Raw genomic sequence first — 15858 nt, 5'->3', positions numbered from 1 at the left:
CAGGGGGGCCCTTTTTGCGTAATTGTTTGTTGTTAACGTTTAAGTGTTTCCCTAAAAAATGGCCCAAAAAGGGTAACAGGGGTTGGAAAACGCCAGTTGTACGCAAATTTTTGGGGGGCTGGTAGGGCTGGGGCTGTACAGGCGCCTTATTGCAAAATTTGGAAAAAAATTTTTTAAAAAATTTTTTTTTAAAAATTTTTTTCCCCCAAAAAAATTTTTTTTTAATTTTTAAATTTTTTCCCTTTTTTTTGGGCCCAATTTTTCCCCTTTTTTTTTTGGGCCCTTTTTTTTTAAAAAGGGAATTTGGAATTTTTTTTTTAAAAAAAAATTTTTAAATTTTTTAAAAAAAAAGGGTTTTAACAAAAAAAAAATTTTTTAAAAAAAAATTTTTTTAAAATTAAAAAAAAAATTTTTAAAAAAAATTTTTTTTTTTTTTTTTTTTTTTTTTTAAAAAATTTTTTGGGAAAAATTTTAATTTTAAAAAACCCCCTTTAAAAATTTTTAAAAAAACCCCCAAAAAAAAAACCCAAATTTGGGGGAAAAATTTAAAAAAGGGGGGAAAACAGGGGAAATTTTTTTTTTTTTTTTAAAAAAAAAAAAAAAAAAAATTTTTTTTTAAAAAAACCCTTTTTTTTTTTTTTTAATGGTTTTTTTTTTTTTAAAAAAATTTTTTTTTTTTTTAAAAGTTTAGGAAAAAATTTTTTCCCCCCGGGGTTAAAATTTTAAAAATTTTTAATTTTTTTTAAAATTTTAAAAAAAAAAAAAAATTTTTGGGGTTTAAAAAATTTTGGGGAAAAAATTTTTTTTTCCCCCTTTTTTTTTTAAAAAAAAAAATTTTAAAAATTTTTTTTCCCCCTTTTTTTTAATTTTTTTTTGGGTTTTTAAAAAAAAAAAAAATTTTAATAACATTAAAAAAAATTTTTTTTTTTTTTTAAAAAAAATTTTTTTTTTAAAAATTTTTAAATTTTTTTTTGGAAAAAAATTTTTTAAAATTTTTTTTTTTAAAAATTTTTTTTTTAAATTTTTTTAAAAAGGGGGTTTTTTTTTAAAAAAAAAAGGTTTTTTTTTTAATTTAAGGGGGGGGAAAAAAAACCCCCTTTTTTAAAAAAATTTTTAAAAAGAAAAAAAAAATTTTTCTTTTTTGGGGGGAAATTTTTTTTTTCCCTTTTTTTTGGGGGAAAAAAAAAAAAAAAATTTTTTAAAAATTTTTAAAATTTTCCGAAAAAATTTTTTTCTTTTTTTTAAAAAAAAAAATTTAAAAAATTTTTTTTTTAAATTTAAAGGGTTTTTTTTAAAAAAAATTTTTTTTAAACCCTTTTTTTTTTTAAAAACCCCCAAAATTTTTTTAAGGGGGGGTTTTAAAAAAACAAAATTTGAATGTTTTTTAAAAAATTTTTTTTTAAAAATTAAAAAAAAAAAATTTTTTTAAAAAATTTTTTTAATTTTTAAGGGAAAAAATTTTAAAAAGGGGGAAAAAAAATTTTTTTTAAAAAATTTTTTTTTAAAAAAAATTTTTTTTTAAAAAATTTTTTTAAAAAGGGGTTTTTAAAATTTTTGGGGGAAAATTTTTTTTTTTTTTTTTTTTTCCCCCCCAAAAAAAAAAAAAGGGGGTTTAAAAAGGGGGCCTAAAGAAACCCTTAAAAAATTTTTTTTTTTTTTCCAAAATTGGCCCCACTTTTTTTAAAAAAACCCCCTTTTTTTAAAAAAATTTTTTTTTAAAAAAAAAAAAAAATTTTTTTCCCGGAAAAAAAATTTCTTTTTAAAAAAAAAAAATTTTTTTTTTTTGGTTTTTTAAAAAAAAAAAATTTTAAAAAAAATAAATTTTTTTCCCAAAAAAAAAATTTTTTTTAAAAAAAAAAAAAAAAAAAAAATTTTTTTTAAAAAAGGGCTTTTTTCCACTGTTATATTTTTTAAATGTTTTTAAAAATGCCCTCTTAGGGACAATGGTTGGGTTTTAAATTTAATTTTAAATTTCTGCAAATTTTTAGTCATGCATTTTTTTCCCCCAAATTTTTAACAAAAATATAGTTGGGAAATTCCCCCCTTCCCCTGGGTATGGGAAAGTTCCCAAAAATTTCCCGAGAAAAACCCCGTCTCCAATTTTTTTCTTTTAGGTCTGTCCCTTTTAAAATTTTTTAAATTTTTATAATTTTTTCATTCAGGTTTGGCTCAAGATGATTTAGCATAAGATTGAAAAATTTAACAGATTTCATGGGGAAGTATTAAGACGGCAATGGGCTTCAGGAGTTATTTTTTAATTCCGAATTTAAGTTTAAAGGGGGAAACATTGAAAAATTGTTTATCAAATGTTATCAGTTTTATTTTTTTTTTTTAAGTCAAAAAAAATTTTTCCCCTAGCAAGGGGATGTTTTACAAATTGGGAAAATTGGTACTACATAAATTTTAATTTTTTTAAAATTACTTTCTTGTCACCCTTCCCACTTGTTTTTAAAGGGAAAAAAAAAAACTTCCCTTTTTTATTGAATAAAATTTTATTCGGTTTTTCAAAAATTTAAAAAGTCGGCCCCTATTGTTTACTATGTTTTCCAAAGAGATATGAAAGTTTAATTTTATTTGGCTATTAAAATTTTTGTTTAAAGAAATATTTTTTTTTGGTTTTTTCTTGGAGAAAAGAAATTTATACTTACGAATAAATATTTTTGATTTTCGCAATGCAAAACTTCGGTCTTGTTTAAAAGGCCAAAGCGCCAAAAGGCGATTAAAAATTTCACTGGGAAAAACCGGGGGTTTTGTAAAAAAAAAAAATTTAGTCTCAAATTTGCCTTTTTGCGATGACACCCGTTGGGGTTTAAAATTACTTTAAATTAACCCCAACAAACCCTACAGGAGGTTTCAATTAAAAATGCAAAACTTGGGGAAAAAAAATGGGAAAATGGAATTCAACCCCCCCAAAATGTCAAGTCCTTCAAAATCACTAAAAAAAAAAAGCATCAACAACAAGTAATTCCCTTTAAAGGGGCCCAACTTTAACTTTAAAATTCCCAAAACTCCAAAAAACCTTGGCCTTGGGCATGTCCCCAGACCCTAAAACCCAAAAAACACAACACACAACACACCCTCTCAAGAATTAATCCAAAAAGCAAATAAAACTTAAAAAAATATCAATAAAAAATGGGGAAAAAATAAAAAAAACTTTGCTTATAAATTCCTAGTAAGACCCCAGCTTGAATATGCATCAAAAATGTTTTAACCCCACCCCCAAATAAAAATCCAAAAAATTGAGTGGTCCAAAGACGGCAAAACGCGGGTAAAAAGGATTACTCCCCCTTTTTTCATAGTTACAGCCTGCAGAAAAAATCTTGGCTGGCGTTTTCTCGAGCCCTCAAAGACTAGACTTTTGGAAATTACATTATTATGTTGTTTTTTTTTTTTAAACCAATTAAAACTATTAGCCATTAGCCTTCCCCCCTAAAAAAAAATTCCAATCTATGCACCCGGGGGGCCCCCCTTTTCTTTGGGAAAAAAAAAAGGTTCATCAACTACCCTTTAAATTCTTTTCTTCCCCCAAATTATCAACTTTGGGAAACCAGCCCCCCCCAAGGGTTTGAAACCCTTTTCCCCCCTGCTTTTTTCTAGATCAATACAAACAGGCAGTGGTTTTAAATACAAATTAGTTGCTTGTTGTGTTTTTTTTTCTTTTTTAAAACTTCCTTTCACCCTTACAATAAAACAAATTTTAACAAATTGACCCAAAAAGTTTTCAATGGGCCCCTCACTTCCTGATAAAAGGGTTTCCCTTTTTAGGTTTTTTTTCTTTTTTCTCCCACGCCCCCTTTCACTAACACACCCGACGGCACTATTTTCCCGCCCATAACACTCCCAGAGGGCGTTGGAGTCTCAGAGGTAGGGTGGGAGGTAGGTCCTCCAGAGGGCTCAAGGTTCCCCTAGAGGGTTTTTTCCCGCAGGTGTTCTTGCCCGGGTTTCAATTTTCTTTTTGCAGCTCCCCTTAATAGGGCACCTTTTATTTTTTTAATTTAAAGGTGAGGGAAAAATTTTGTGCATTGCGTCGGAAAAAGACAATTTTTTCACAAAAATTTACAAATCTATGCCAAAAAAAGCCTAAGGAGGTTTTCCCAAAAAAAACCAATTATTTTCCCAAGTTAAGCAGTTTTAAATTTCCCCAAAAAATGGGTTTTGTACCTTTTCTAAATGGCTAAAGGGAAAAAGGGGGCAAAAATTTCCCCTTTTTAAAAAAATTTTGCAAAAAATTGGATTTAAAAAAACAGACCTGTTTTTTTCCCCCGCCCAAAAACAATTATTGGTGGGGGAAAAAAAATTTCCACTGAAACCCGAGTTGATTTCAAGATGAAAATACAATGAAAATCATAAAACCCCTTTATACCATGTTTTTATTTTCCCTTTGGTTTGCTCCCAAAAATTAAATATAGTCTCCAATTTCAAAATTTTGGGTTTTTGGGAAAACGTTTTCAAAAAATTTAAAACCAAAAATATTTAAATTCAAAAAATTTTATTTGCATTAATTTTTTGGGGTTCATGTATAAAATTTTTTTGCAAACAAAAATGGAAAATTTTCTTCGAGGCCTTTTTTTTTTTTTCCCAATTCTGTTTTTTTCTTTTTTACCTTTAAATTTAAAAACTTTGAGGTCTTCCTGACATTAAAAATAAATTCTTCTTTTAAAATTTTCAATCTTTTTTTTAAATTTTGAGCAAATTTTATATATTTTTTATTTTTATTTTTTATTTCCCTTTTTTTTGAATTTTGCAACATATAAATTAATTGATCCCGGGAGTTTGTATGTTTAAAGTACAATTTGTTTAAAAAGTTTGGGCTTGTTTTGTTTTTGTTAAAAATTTTTCACAATTTCTTCCCAAAAAAATTTTAAAAATATAATCTGTTTTAGTATGCAATCCTTGGGGGAAAATATTTTAAAACCCCGAAATTCATAGAAATTATAAAATTATTAATTTAATATTTTATAATTCGAATTTTAAAAAAGTGAATTTAAATTTTTGTATGGAAACTGCGTTTTAAATTCCCTTTTTAGGGTCAAGTAAAGTTGGTATTTTTTTTTTTAAAAAAAACAACAACAAAAAAACTGGCTGCTTTTTTTTTTCAATACTATTCTTTTTTGTTACCCCCCTATAAGTGTGTAGAGTTTTAAAAAAAACATTAATTTCCTTTTATGTGAATTTAAAAACATGTTTTTTTTACATTTACAAAGAGGTTTTTTACAATTATCAATATTTTCTAATAATTTAAAAACGAAAATTTATCTTTTAAACAGTTTCTAAATTTAAAATCCCGAAAATCATTTTTTGGGGGTTTTTTTCATAAATTTTTTATGCTCAAAGAAGATTTATTTAAAATTGTTTGCCCAAAAAAAAAACATTTTTTGTAAAAGTTAAATTTCAGAAAATTTTTAAATTTTATGTTTGGGGAAAAAGGAATTTAATTTTGAAATTTTTTTATAAAGTCCAAGGCCCTTTTTTTTTTTAAAAAGAAAAGGGTGAATGTATTTTTTTAATTAAAATATAATGAAATAAAAATTCAGTTTTAAAAATTTTAATATTTTTGGGTGTTTGAAAAAATGTTTTAGAAAGAAAATTTTTATACAAAAATTAAAAAAATTCCCCTTAAGTTTTTTACTTCCTTTTTAAAATACAGGGTCTTTTTAAATACATGTTTAACGCTGTTCAATTTTTCAAACAAAAACAATACACCCCCCCACAACTTTCTTTTTTTTCGTTTAAAGGGTTTCTTTAAAACAAACATTTTCAATTTAAACAAGTTTAAAAAAAAAATTTCATATGTGGGTATCAAAAGAAAACGGTTAAAATGTTTTTTCGTTTTTGTTGATAGAAAAAAAATAGTAAGGGAAAAACTAAAACATTTTTTTAACCTTAAAAAATTAAAAATAAAAATTTAAATATGGGGACAGGGGATATTTAAATGTTTAATTTCTTTTAGGGAGATAAAATGAAACAGTTTGGGAAAAACGTTTTAAAACTTTTTCGTTTTATTCATTACTGTTAAATAGGGAAATTTTTCCCTTTGACTGTCTGAATAAAAAATTTTTTTTCTTTTTTTTCAAAAAAAAACTAATTGTTAAAATTTTACCTAAAATAAAACCAAAAAAAAATTAAGGCAAAATTTTCTAACTTTTTTAAAAATTTTTAAAAGAATTTTGTTTTTGTAAAAAAAAAAAGAAAAGGGGGATTTTCCTTTTAAAATTTGGGAAAAAACAATATGGGAAATTTTAAACAATAAAAATTTATTTCCCCCCAAAGTTGGGGGCCCCCTTTTCTTTAATTGGGAATTATTTTTTTGAAAAAAAAGTTTTTGTTTTCCCAAACAAAAGGGGGTTTTTATTTTGAAAAAAACCTAAACGAAATAGGAAGTATGGGGGGGTTTTTGGAATTATTTCCAAAAAATTTTCAGCCTAACCCATTTTTTTTAAACAAGGGCATGATTTGCCTTAATTATAAGGGTTAAAAAAGGGGAAAAACCAAAAACGGCTTTAAAAATTTTGTTTTTTTAGGCCTTTAGCCAAAAAACCTTTTTTTTCCCTTATTGTAAAGGTAATTACAAAAAACACAAAATAAACCCAAATGGGCTTTTTGGGAAAAAAACCCCCGGTTTTTTTTCCAATTTGAAAATATTTTTTAGGAGCTTTTTTTTTCAAGTAAATATTTTCAAAAATTTTAAACCCCCTTTTTTAAAGTGCCCCCAAATTGTATGTGAACCCCAAAATGTAAAACCCCCCTTTTTTCACTTTTTTGTAACCTTAAAGATAGGTTTTTATTCAAAACTTTTACCCTTGAAAAGGGGAAAATTTTTTTTCTTTAAAAGTTTAAACCTTTTCTTGGTTTAAAAATTTTTTAAAAAAAAAACGTGATTCCAAAATTGGGGTTTTTTAAAAAAATTTGTTAAAAAAATAAACCAAGGGGAAGGGAACAAAATTTGTTTTTTATACAAGAGGGAAACCCCTTTATTTTTTCTAATTTTTAAAAAAAGTCAAACGTCCAAAAAAAAAAAATTCCAATTTTCTTTTGAAAAACTTGTAAATCTTTTTATTTAAAATTTTACATGGAAAATTGATTCCAATTTGTTCCAAAAAAAGGATTTTTTTTTCCAAGATTGGGTTTTTTTTAAAAAAAAAAAACCAAAAACCTTTTTGGAATCCCATTTTTTTAATTGGTTAAAATTTGTTATGGAAAAGAAATAATTACAAAATTTCAATTTTAAAATTATTCAAAAATTTCCCCCTTTTGATTGGGTTAAAAATATAGAAATCCCAAGGGACGGGGAAAAAAAAAATCTTTTTTTGGCCCCCAAGCAAAAACTTTTTTAAATTTGTTTTTTTTGTCTGTTTTTTTTCCTTTTTAAAAACATTTAATTTTTTTAGGGTTAATCGGGTACATTTTTTCAAACCCCAACCCAATTTTAAATTTATTTTTAACCCAAAAAAAAAACAAAAATTTTTAAAAAAGTGAATTTAAAATTCCTTTCTTAACCCCTAAATTTAATACCTTATTTTCAATTCCAAATTCCCCTTTTAAAATTTTTCCCCGGGGTGGATTCCCAAAAAAACCCAACAAAAGGACCCAAAAATAAAAAAACCGCAAGCGGCAACCCCCAACAAAAAACCAAAAAAAATTTTAACCCTGGCCCAGGGGAACCCAGGAACCAAAGAAAAGGGATCAACTTTTGGGTTAAATTTTTTTTTAAAAACAAAGTTTCTTTTAAAAATAATTTAAACCAACTTAAAAATTTTTTTAAAAGTGTTGAAATATAAATTTTGGGGAAAATTTTTTGAAGAAATCTTTTAAATTTTTCAAATTTTTTTAATTAAAGCTAAAAGGGAAAACCAAGAAATTGGAGAAAAAATAATTCCTTTTCCTGAACTTTCGCCTTTTTCAAAAATTCAAAACTTTTAAAAAGGGTTTAAGGGGAAACTAACCCCCAAGCCAGTTTAAAAAAACCTCCAAACCTGTCAAAACCCTTAAAAAAGGCCAATGTTTTTTCAAAACCAAAAAGAATAAACTGAAAATGAACAAGTTAAAATTTTTGAAACCCCCCCAAAACCCTTTTAAATTATTTCCAGTATTTTTTAAAGGGGGTTTTTAATTTAAGTTCGTATAATTTAAAATTTTTTACAGTGTTTTGTAAAAACCAATTTCCCCTTTGGAAAAAGATTAAAAGGTCAAAACCTTTTTAATTTTTTTGCCTAGATTCGGGAATTTTTGAAATTTAACCTTTAACTTTTAAAATGAAAGAAAAATTTTTTCAAATTTAAAATTAAAGGCCCCAAATGTATAAGAGGAAAAAAAATTTCCCCAGGAACTTTTCCACAAAAATGTTTTTACGATAATTTTTAAAATTTATTTTTTTAAAATGGATTTTAAATTTAATTTAAAAAAAAAAAAAAAAAAAAAAAGGAAAAAAAAAAAAAAAATTTTTAAAAAACTACCCCTTTGGGTTTTTTTTAAACGGGGAAATTTGCTAAAATGGAAAAATTCATCCCAAATTTTTATTTTTTGGGACTTATTGAAAAATTAACCAAACTTTTAAAAAAATTAAAATTTTTTTTAAAGTTGGTTTTTTCCCTTGTTTTTTTATTAATTTAAAAACCCTTTCCCAAAAATTTTTTTAAAATTTTCATTTTATAAATCTTCAAAAGGTGGTCCTTTTTTCCTGTAAAAATAACTTTTTTGGGCCTTTAAAAATTTAACCTTTAACTTCCACCCTTTAAAAAAAAACCAAAAGGGAGCCCAAAAAATTTGTAAGAGATAATTTCCCCTTTCGGCCCCCCGGGTTTTAAATTCAAATTTTTTATGGGTAAAATTTATAAAAAAGGGGCCCTTTTTAAAAATTTTATAAACAAACCTTTTAATCTACAAAAAAAAAATTTTCTAAACTTTTTGATTTTCCCAAATTAAAAAAATCCCTTAAACCCTTTTTAAAAGAAATGTTTTGGGCAAAATAAATTTTTTAAAAAGTTTAATCAAACCCTTTTTTCAAAAATTGGCTAACTTATAAACTTACTTTTAAAAAGGGTTTTAATTTTTGAAAAAAAGGGGTGAAAAAAAACTTTTTAAAGGCAATTTTTGGAACCACAAAATTTTTACCCAAAAATTTTTTTAAAGCCCTTTTTAAAAAAAATTTAAGGGGTTTTTAAAGGGGATTTTTAATTTTTTAAATTTTTAACCCCAAAAAAAAATTTCAAAAAAAGGGCTTTTAAAAAAAAAAAAATCAAAGAAATGAAATTCTTGGGGTTTTCAATTGCTTAATAAAACCTTGTGTTTTGGGGAAAAAGGATTTTTCCCGGGTGCCCCAAAGATCGCTTGGCCACGAGAAACTTTTTTTTGGTGAGGGTATTTTGGGGAAGGGTCGGAAACCCCAAAAATCGGGGGGTCTTCTGAAGAATCAAAAGGAAAACATTTTCCCTTTTTCTGGAAAAAATTAATTTTATTAAACTGCAAGGGTTACCAAAATTTTTTTTGGTTAAATCTATTTTTAATTTTCCCGTTATAAAAAAGTTGGGGGTTTTCGTTTTCCTTAACAGCCCCGGGAAAAAAATCCCCAATTCTAATGAAACAATATATATTCAAGATGTAGCTTAACATTAAAAATATTTTTAATTAGATCTAATTTTTAATTAGATTAATAATACTCCGGAAACTTGTTTATTTAACTATTTTGAATGGTTTTGGAGAAAAGTTTATGTTTCCCTTCATTTTGTTTTCTTTTCAGATGGAGTAGAAAATGATAGAATTGTAAAGGTTTGGCATTAGAATTGTATAAAACATTACTAATATATCAAAATGTCATTGAATAAGACCAGAAGTTAGTGATTGTCGAATACGTCGAATAAAAATAAAATTATCATTTTGATCTCATTCTCAATAATTTCTGCGTGTAAACATCTTGATCTAGGTATGTTTTATTTGAATTTTTAGCATGTATTTATTCTCAATTCATTTACTAGACATAATTTACTACATGTATATTTCTAACTACTTTGTACGTACCAATAAATATAACAACAAATAAACTCGACACAGCTTTTGCCATTATCTGTTGTTAATGAAATTTCGCCCTGAACGTAAGATTTATTTATCCAGTTTAATCCTGCAGTCGCTAGTCTTCGGTCCTTATCCGTCAAACGAAAAAAACAAATCGCCGAGATGTTCCAAATGCTAAAACTCTGTGTGTTCTGCAAAAATTAATATCGGTGCGAACTATCTTCCTATTGTTATATTTCCGTTATTCATTCTAATAATAATCTAGTCTAATATTATTACTTGTATTACCTCGGATAAATCTTTTCGGGACTAAAACATCCTAGCATGTTGATGTTGTTTCAAACATTGCACATAGAAAAGTACATAACATTTTACGGATGTCCGATACTTTCAATCAATCTTCTCAATCTATTTAGCCTACTTCCGGCTATTTAAATGTTTCCTGTTTTTTTGTTATGATGATTTTTGATCATGCATAATCAAAACAACCTGTATATTTTAAAATTAGCAAATGGAGAAACAAATTTATCACCAATGCATAGGGCTATAAAAATTAAATAACATTAACACTATTGTCTACACAGAAACATGGCAATTTGTGAGTTATCCCTATCACATCTGTTCTCTTCTAACTATTTTCATGTCTAGTTCCCTTTTTTCAAACAGACCTTAGAGGGTGATTCCAAAAAACAAACAAACACACGCACGCACGCACGCACACACACACACACACACACGCGCGCACGCACGCACACAAATGACCATGATCAGTACAGTAACAAAAGAAAAGAAGAAAATGGAAATGACTGGCTGGAATTTTTAAGAACGGTTGTTATAAATTATGTCAAAGGGGGTGATATTATAAAAAGAACTGATAACTTGCAAAAAAAAAAACGGTAGTAAATTGTGTTAAAGCCAACTTAAAGTGGATGTAATTAAAAATGTAAGTTGATGTTTATATCATTTATCATTTATTAAAGAAACTGTTATGTCGAATTCTTATATTTCAGTAAAATACAACTAATAGTAAGGGGTTCAGTTCGTTTTTCTTCGACAATGCGCTCTTTCTCAAGTCATCGGCTATTTCATTTATTTTCATTGTAACTTTATTGCTATACGTACCATCTTATAAATGTCGGTTACTTCGCATTATATGTTTATGTATTGCTGGACCTGAAAGATATTTTCAGCCTTTGCCACCATGCTGTATAGAGATAATCGCACATTCTCGGCGTTTTCCGTCAAATTTCGAAATTATTATTGATAATATCTGAGATGTTCCGATGGGTATCAAGTCCAAGACTGCAAACAGACCAATACTGTTGGTAGCAGTGGTTTGTATTTTGATATAAAAATTCCTTAATCAGACTGTAGGAAAAAAACATTAGAAAAAGGTTAAAATTGCTTAATTTATACATGTTCTTATAAGTAGATAGCCGATAATAGGCGTCTACATTTTAGTTCAAGCTTTTCAAGTCATAGAATGTTTTATGTTAGTTCTGGCTTCCAAAACTTTTTAGCCGCTTTTTATAACATTTTTTTCTGTCATCTGATGCGTCGGCATTGAACGTCCTGTCACAGTATAAAACGAGTACCCTGAAGACTTCTTATGTCAGAAAAAATGTTACTTACACTGACATTTAATAATAAGGAAAACACATTAAATTTTGTTAATCAACAATGCGACATTTCCCAACCATAGACTAGTTAAATGGGTTGTATGGCCCAATAAAATATACCTGGCATGTTCAAATATCTTACTAATGTAAGTTACAAACATTGTTTTGACTAACAATACGTGTACTTTATATGCCGCTTTTATTTTATTTCTTTTATTCATTTTTTCATCTTTTGTGGTAACCGTACTGTCGACTCGTACTCTTAAGACCTTACACTACTTCTCTCTTCCCATCGGTACGTGCACTTCGTAGAAAAGACACAAGGCATTGGCAGAAGATTTAAAGAACTTGGGATGGCAAAAAAGAAAACCGAAACCTGTATCCTGTGGACCAGCTGCGAATGCCCTGAATGGAGCCGAAGGGTGAGGCTTTATAAAGTAGGCAGGAACGACGAGGAATGGAGCTTGGGTGCATGAGCCCATGGCATGAAGTGAAGTTTTGAAACGCAGGATTTTTGCTTGTTAGTATCGTCAAAGACTTCTCTACATTCAGGGTCTCATTGGCTACCGCACTGTGACCAACTTTTAGCTCATTATTCATATATTTGGCTAATTCTCTGTGGAAAGTGTGTGGAAGTATATTAATACTATTATTTATATAGATGAGGAGCAAAGAGCTCAAGTCTACAATCGGATCTGTTGTCCTAAAATGGTTCAATTGATTAAGAATATATAAACTATATATTTTAAAAAAGACAACACTGTCTTCAAAAGTATATGCATACAAAAGTACGTTCATTTTCGCATTGTTTTCCTTATTGCAACAACCATCGAAAAGTTTGCACAGTTACGCGATATTTATTTGTCCGTCATTTCTTTTGGGAGTGCTTATATAACACAAAGCGGTATACTATATGAAGAAAAGACTCATTTGAATTACTTTTGCATTTAAATATACAAATGTAGATCTTATAAGTATGTGGTAGAAGTAGCAGCTAACAAAACAGGATAGGATGATAAAGCACACTTAATGCGCGAAAAAGTGTATGTAAAACAAAGTTTAAATAATAATTAAAGGCCTTTTTCCCAGTCTATGGGTGATACTAGAGATCGCAATGGGACAGTTAAGCCACTCTTTTTTTTCTTTTTTTTTTATCAGCCCACTAACATTGTTGGCTACACAGAAGCATGGTAATTTGTGAATTATCCCTTATCACATCGCTATTTATCCTACCTATTTTCATATCCAATTCCCTTTTGTAGAAATGCCATAGAGTGTGACTCCAAAAAACAAAAACAACAACAACAAAAGAACCAAAATAAAAAAACGCGCACACACACACAGACAACACAAAAATGACCATGGCCAGAACAGTAACCAAGAAAATGGAGATCACTGGCTGGAATTTGCAAAACAAAAACGGTTGTAAATAGTGTAAAAGCCAACTTAAAGGGGGTGTAATTATAAAAGTAAGTTGAAACCTATATATTGTTATCATTTATTGAAGAAAATATTAATTATGTCTAATTCTTATAATTAAGTAAAAGACATACAACGATCACCGAGAGTAAAAGATTTAGTTCTCGTTTCCTCGACACTGCGCTGTTACACAAGTCATCGTCACAGTAGCATGCTCGAACCCTGACCCCGCTCAGTTTGCAGGAATCACATCCAGCTGTCACCCTTAGGCCAGTAGTTTTTGCACAGGAACGAATTATTACTGAAAATGCACAGTTAATTTAGAACATTAACAAAATCTTATAGCATATATAGTCCTACGTATGCTTTAAAGTAAATGATAAATATGAGTACGTATATATTATCTTGACAGTGTGTGTCCATACCACGTGGCAAAAGTATACATGGTCAAAACTGACATTTTTGCCTAGATTCGGATTTTGAGTTTTAACTTACTACAATGTATGCGCTTTTTTCATTAAACTAGTGCATACTAGTATAAGAGTATGATATATTATCAACATTTTTAGTACAATAATGTTGTTAGCGATACCTAGAAATGATGTCAAATGCCATATTAATTAACTCATATACTGTATGATATTAAAGGCTTTTGCGATTTCTCATAGAATGCCTCATCAAAAGCTGGTGCTTGTTTACCATGTTATAAATAACGGTTTCTTTGCATTAAATGTTTAACCTGTTTAATATATCTTGCTGGACCCTAAAGATATTTTCAGCCATTGTCACCATGCTGTATAAGGATAACACATTTGTGAATGCGACTAATGAATGAATGAAAGAAGTTACATTTTTAATACAAGTTAACTTCTATATGCAGTTATAGCTGCAATTGGAACCATTCATTTTGTACCTAAATTTATTTAAATACGCTTTTAATGATGGAAATGGTTTAGGTGAGATTAAGGGGGCATTTTAAGGGAAATGTTTACGAAAAGGTTGGAAGAAAGGTTTGGAAAAAATGAAAAATAAATCAAAGAAAGTGAAATCAAGTATGCATTTAACTTTCATAAGTATGTAAGTATTCATTAATATTAACCTCTGTCGTTTGAAAAATGGTATTGGCTACAGTAGTCGCAGTTGTCCACGATGTAACTTGTGTTTGATGACGTCATTTTGAAGCTCGTACCACAAATATCGCCGTCTGCTGAAGAATCGCAGGCGAAACATCTTATCCCTTTCACGGAACAAATTGTATTTGTATAAACTGCAATGGGAATTATAAAGTCGAATAAATTGTAAGTACTATTATAATTTTACAAGTTTTGAGGTTTTCGCTTTCATTACAGATGCAAAATAGCCTAATTCTAATGAAAACAATATATATTCAAGATGTAGCTTAACATTAAAAATATTTTTAATTAGATCTACTCCGGAAACTTGTTTATTTAACTATTTTGAATGGCTTTGGAGAAAAGTTTATGTTTCCCTTCATTTTGTTTTCTTTTCAGATGGAGTAGAAAATGATAGAATTGTAAAGGTTTGGCATTAGAATTGTATAAAACATTACTAATATATCAAAATGTCATTGAATAAGACCAGAAGTTAGTGATTGTCGAATACGTCGAATAAAAGTAAAATTATCATTTTGATCTCATTCTCAATAATTTCTGCGTGTAAACATCTTGATCTAGGTATGTTTTATTTGAATTTTTAGCATGTATTTATTCTCAATTCTTTTACTAGACATAATTTACTACATGTATATTTCTTACTACTTTGTACGTACCAATAAATATAACAACAAACAAACTTGACCCAGCTTTTGCCATTATCTGTTGTTAATGAAATTTCGCCCCTAACGTAAGATTTATTTATCCAGTATAATCCTGCAGTCGCTAGTCTTCGGTCCTTATCCGTCCAACAAAATAAATAATCGCCGAGATGTTCCAAATGCCAAGACTCGGTGTGTTCTGCAAAAATTAATATCGATGCGAACTATCTTCCTATTGTTATATTTCCGTTATTCATTCTAATAATAATCTAGTCTAATATTATTCCTTGTATTACCTCGGATAAATCTTTTCGGGACTAAAACATTCTACCATGTTGATGTTGTTTCAAACATTGCACATAGAAAAGTACATAACATTTCTAACGGATGTCCGATACTTTCAATCAATCTTCTCAATCTATTTAGCCTACTTCCGGCTATTTAAATGTTTCCTGTTATTTTGTTATGGTGATTTTGATCATGCATAATCAAAACAACTTGTACATTTTAAAATTAGCAAATGAAAAACAAATTTATCACCAATGCATAGGACTATAAAAATTAAATAACATTAACATTATTGTGCAATTTGTGAGTTATCCCTATCACATCTGTTTTCTTCTACCTATTTTCATGTCCAGTTCCCTTTTTTTCAAATAGACCTTAGTGGGTGATTCCAAAAAAACAAACAAACACACACACACACGCACCAACGCACGCACACACGCACGCACGCACCAACACACGCACGCGCACGCACGCACGCAAATGACCATGATCAGTACAGTAACAAAAGAAAAGAAGAAAATGGAGATGACTGGCTGGAATTTTTAAGAACGGTTGTAATAAATTATGTCAAAGGGGATGTTATTATAAAAAAAAACTGATAACTTGCAAAAAAAAAAAAACGGTAGTAAATTGTGTTAAAGCCAACTTAAAGTGGATGCAATTAAAAATGTAAGTTGATATTTTATATCTTAATATCGTTTATCATTTATTGAAGAAACTGTTATGTCGAATTCTTATATTTCAGTAAAA

General features: G+C 28.0%; 1 protein-coding gene across 1 annotated transcript; it reads right to left on the bottom strand.

Moving 5' to 3' along the window:
* Positions 1-13109: 13109 nt before the first annotated feature.
* LOC132746882 (uncharacterized) lies at positions 13110-15196 on the bottom strand. The gene is made up of 3 exons (XM_060736158.1): positions 14836-15196; positions 14146-14313; positions 13110-13347 (listed from the first exon to the last, which is right to left on the bottom strand). Exons 1-3 carry the CDS (start codon positions 14876-14878, stop codon positions 13151-13153), a joined length of 408 nt encoding a protein of 135 aa, XP_060592141.1. The 5' UTR covers positions 14879-15196; the 3' UTR covers positions 13110-13150.
* Positions 15197-15858: the final 662 nt, after the last annotated feature.

Source organism: Ruditapes philippinarum, unplaced genomic scaffold (assembly GCF_026571515.1).
Source record: "Ruditapes philippinarum isolate M1 unplaced genomic scaffold, ASM2657151v2 ctg9184_1_1_1_1, whole genome shotgun sequence".
Taxonomy (NCBI): Eukaryota; Metazoa; Mollusca; class Bivalvia; order Venerida; family Veneridae; genus Ruditapes; species Ruditapes philippinarum.
This window is presented reverse-complemented; position numbering and strand designations above follow the sequence as displayed.

What these genes read in the sequence shown, in the direction of transcription:
- LOC132746882 (XM_060736158.1), bottom strand. Translation starts at nt 14,878, where the DNA reads ATGGCAAAAGCTGGGTCAAGTTTGTTTGTTGTTATATTTATTG. An exon ending in GTTTGTTGTTATATTTATTG is followed by an intron (nt 14,314 to 14,835) that starts GTACGTACAAAG and finishes TTCCCATTGCAG; the next exon opens with TTTATACAAATACAATTTGT. An exon ending in CCATTTTTCAAACGACAGAG is followed by an intron (nt 13,348 to 14,145) that starts GTTAATATTAAT and finishes GTGCATTTTCAG; the next exon opens with TAATAATTCGTTCCTGTGCA.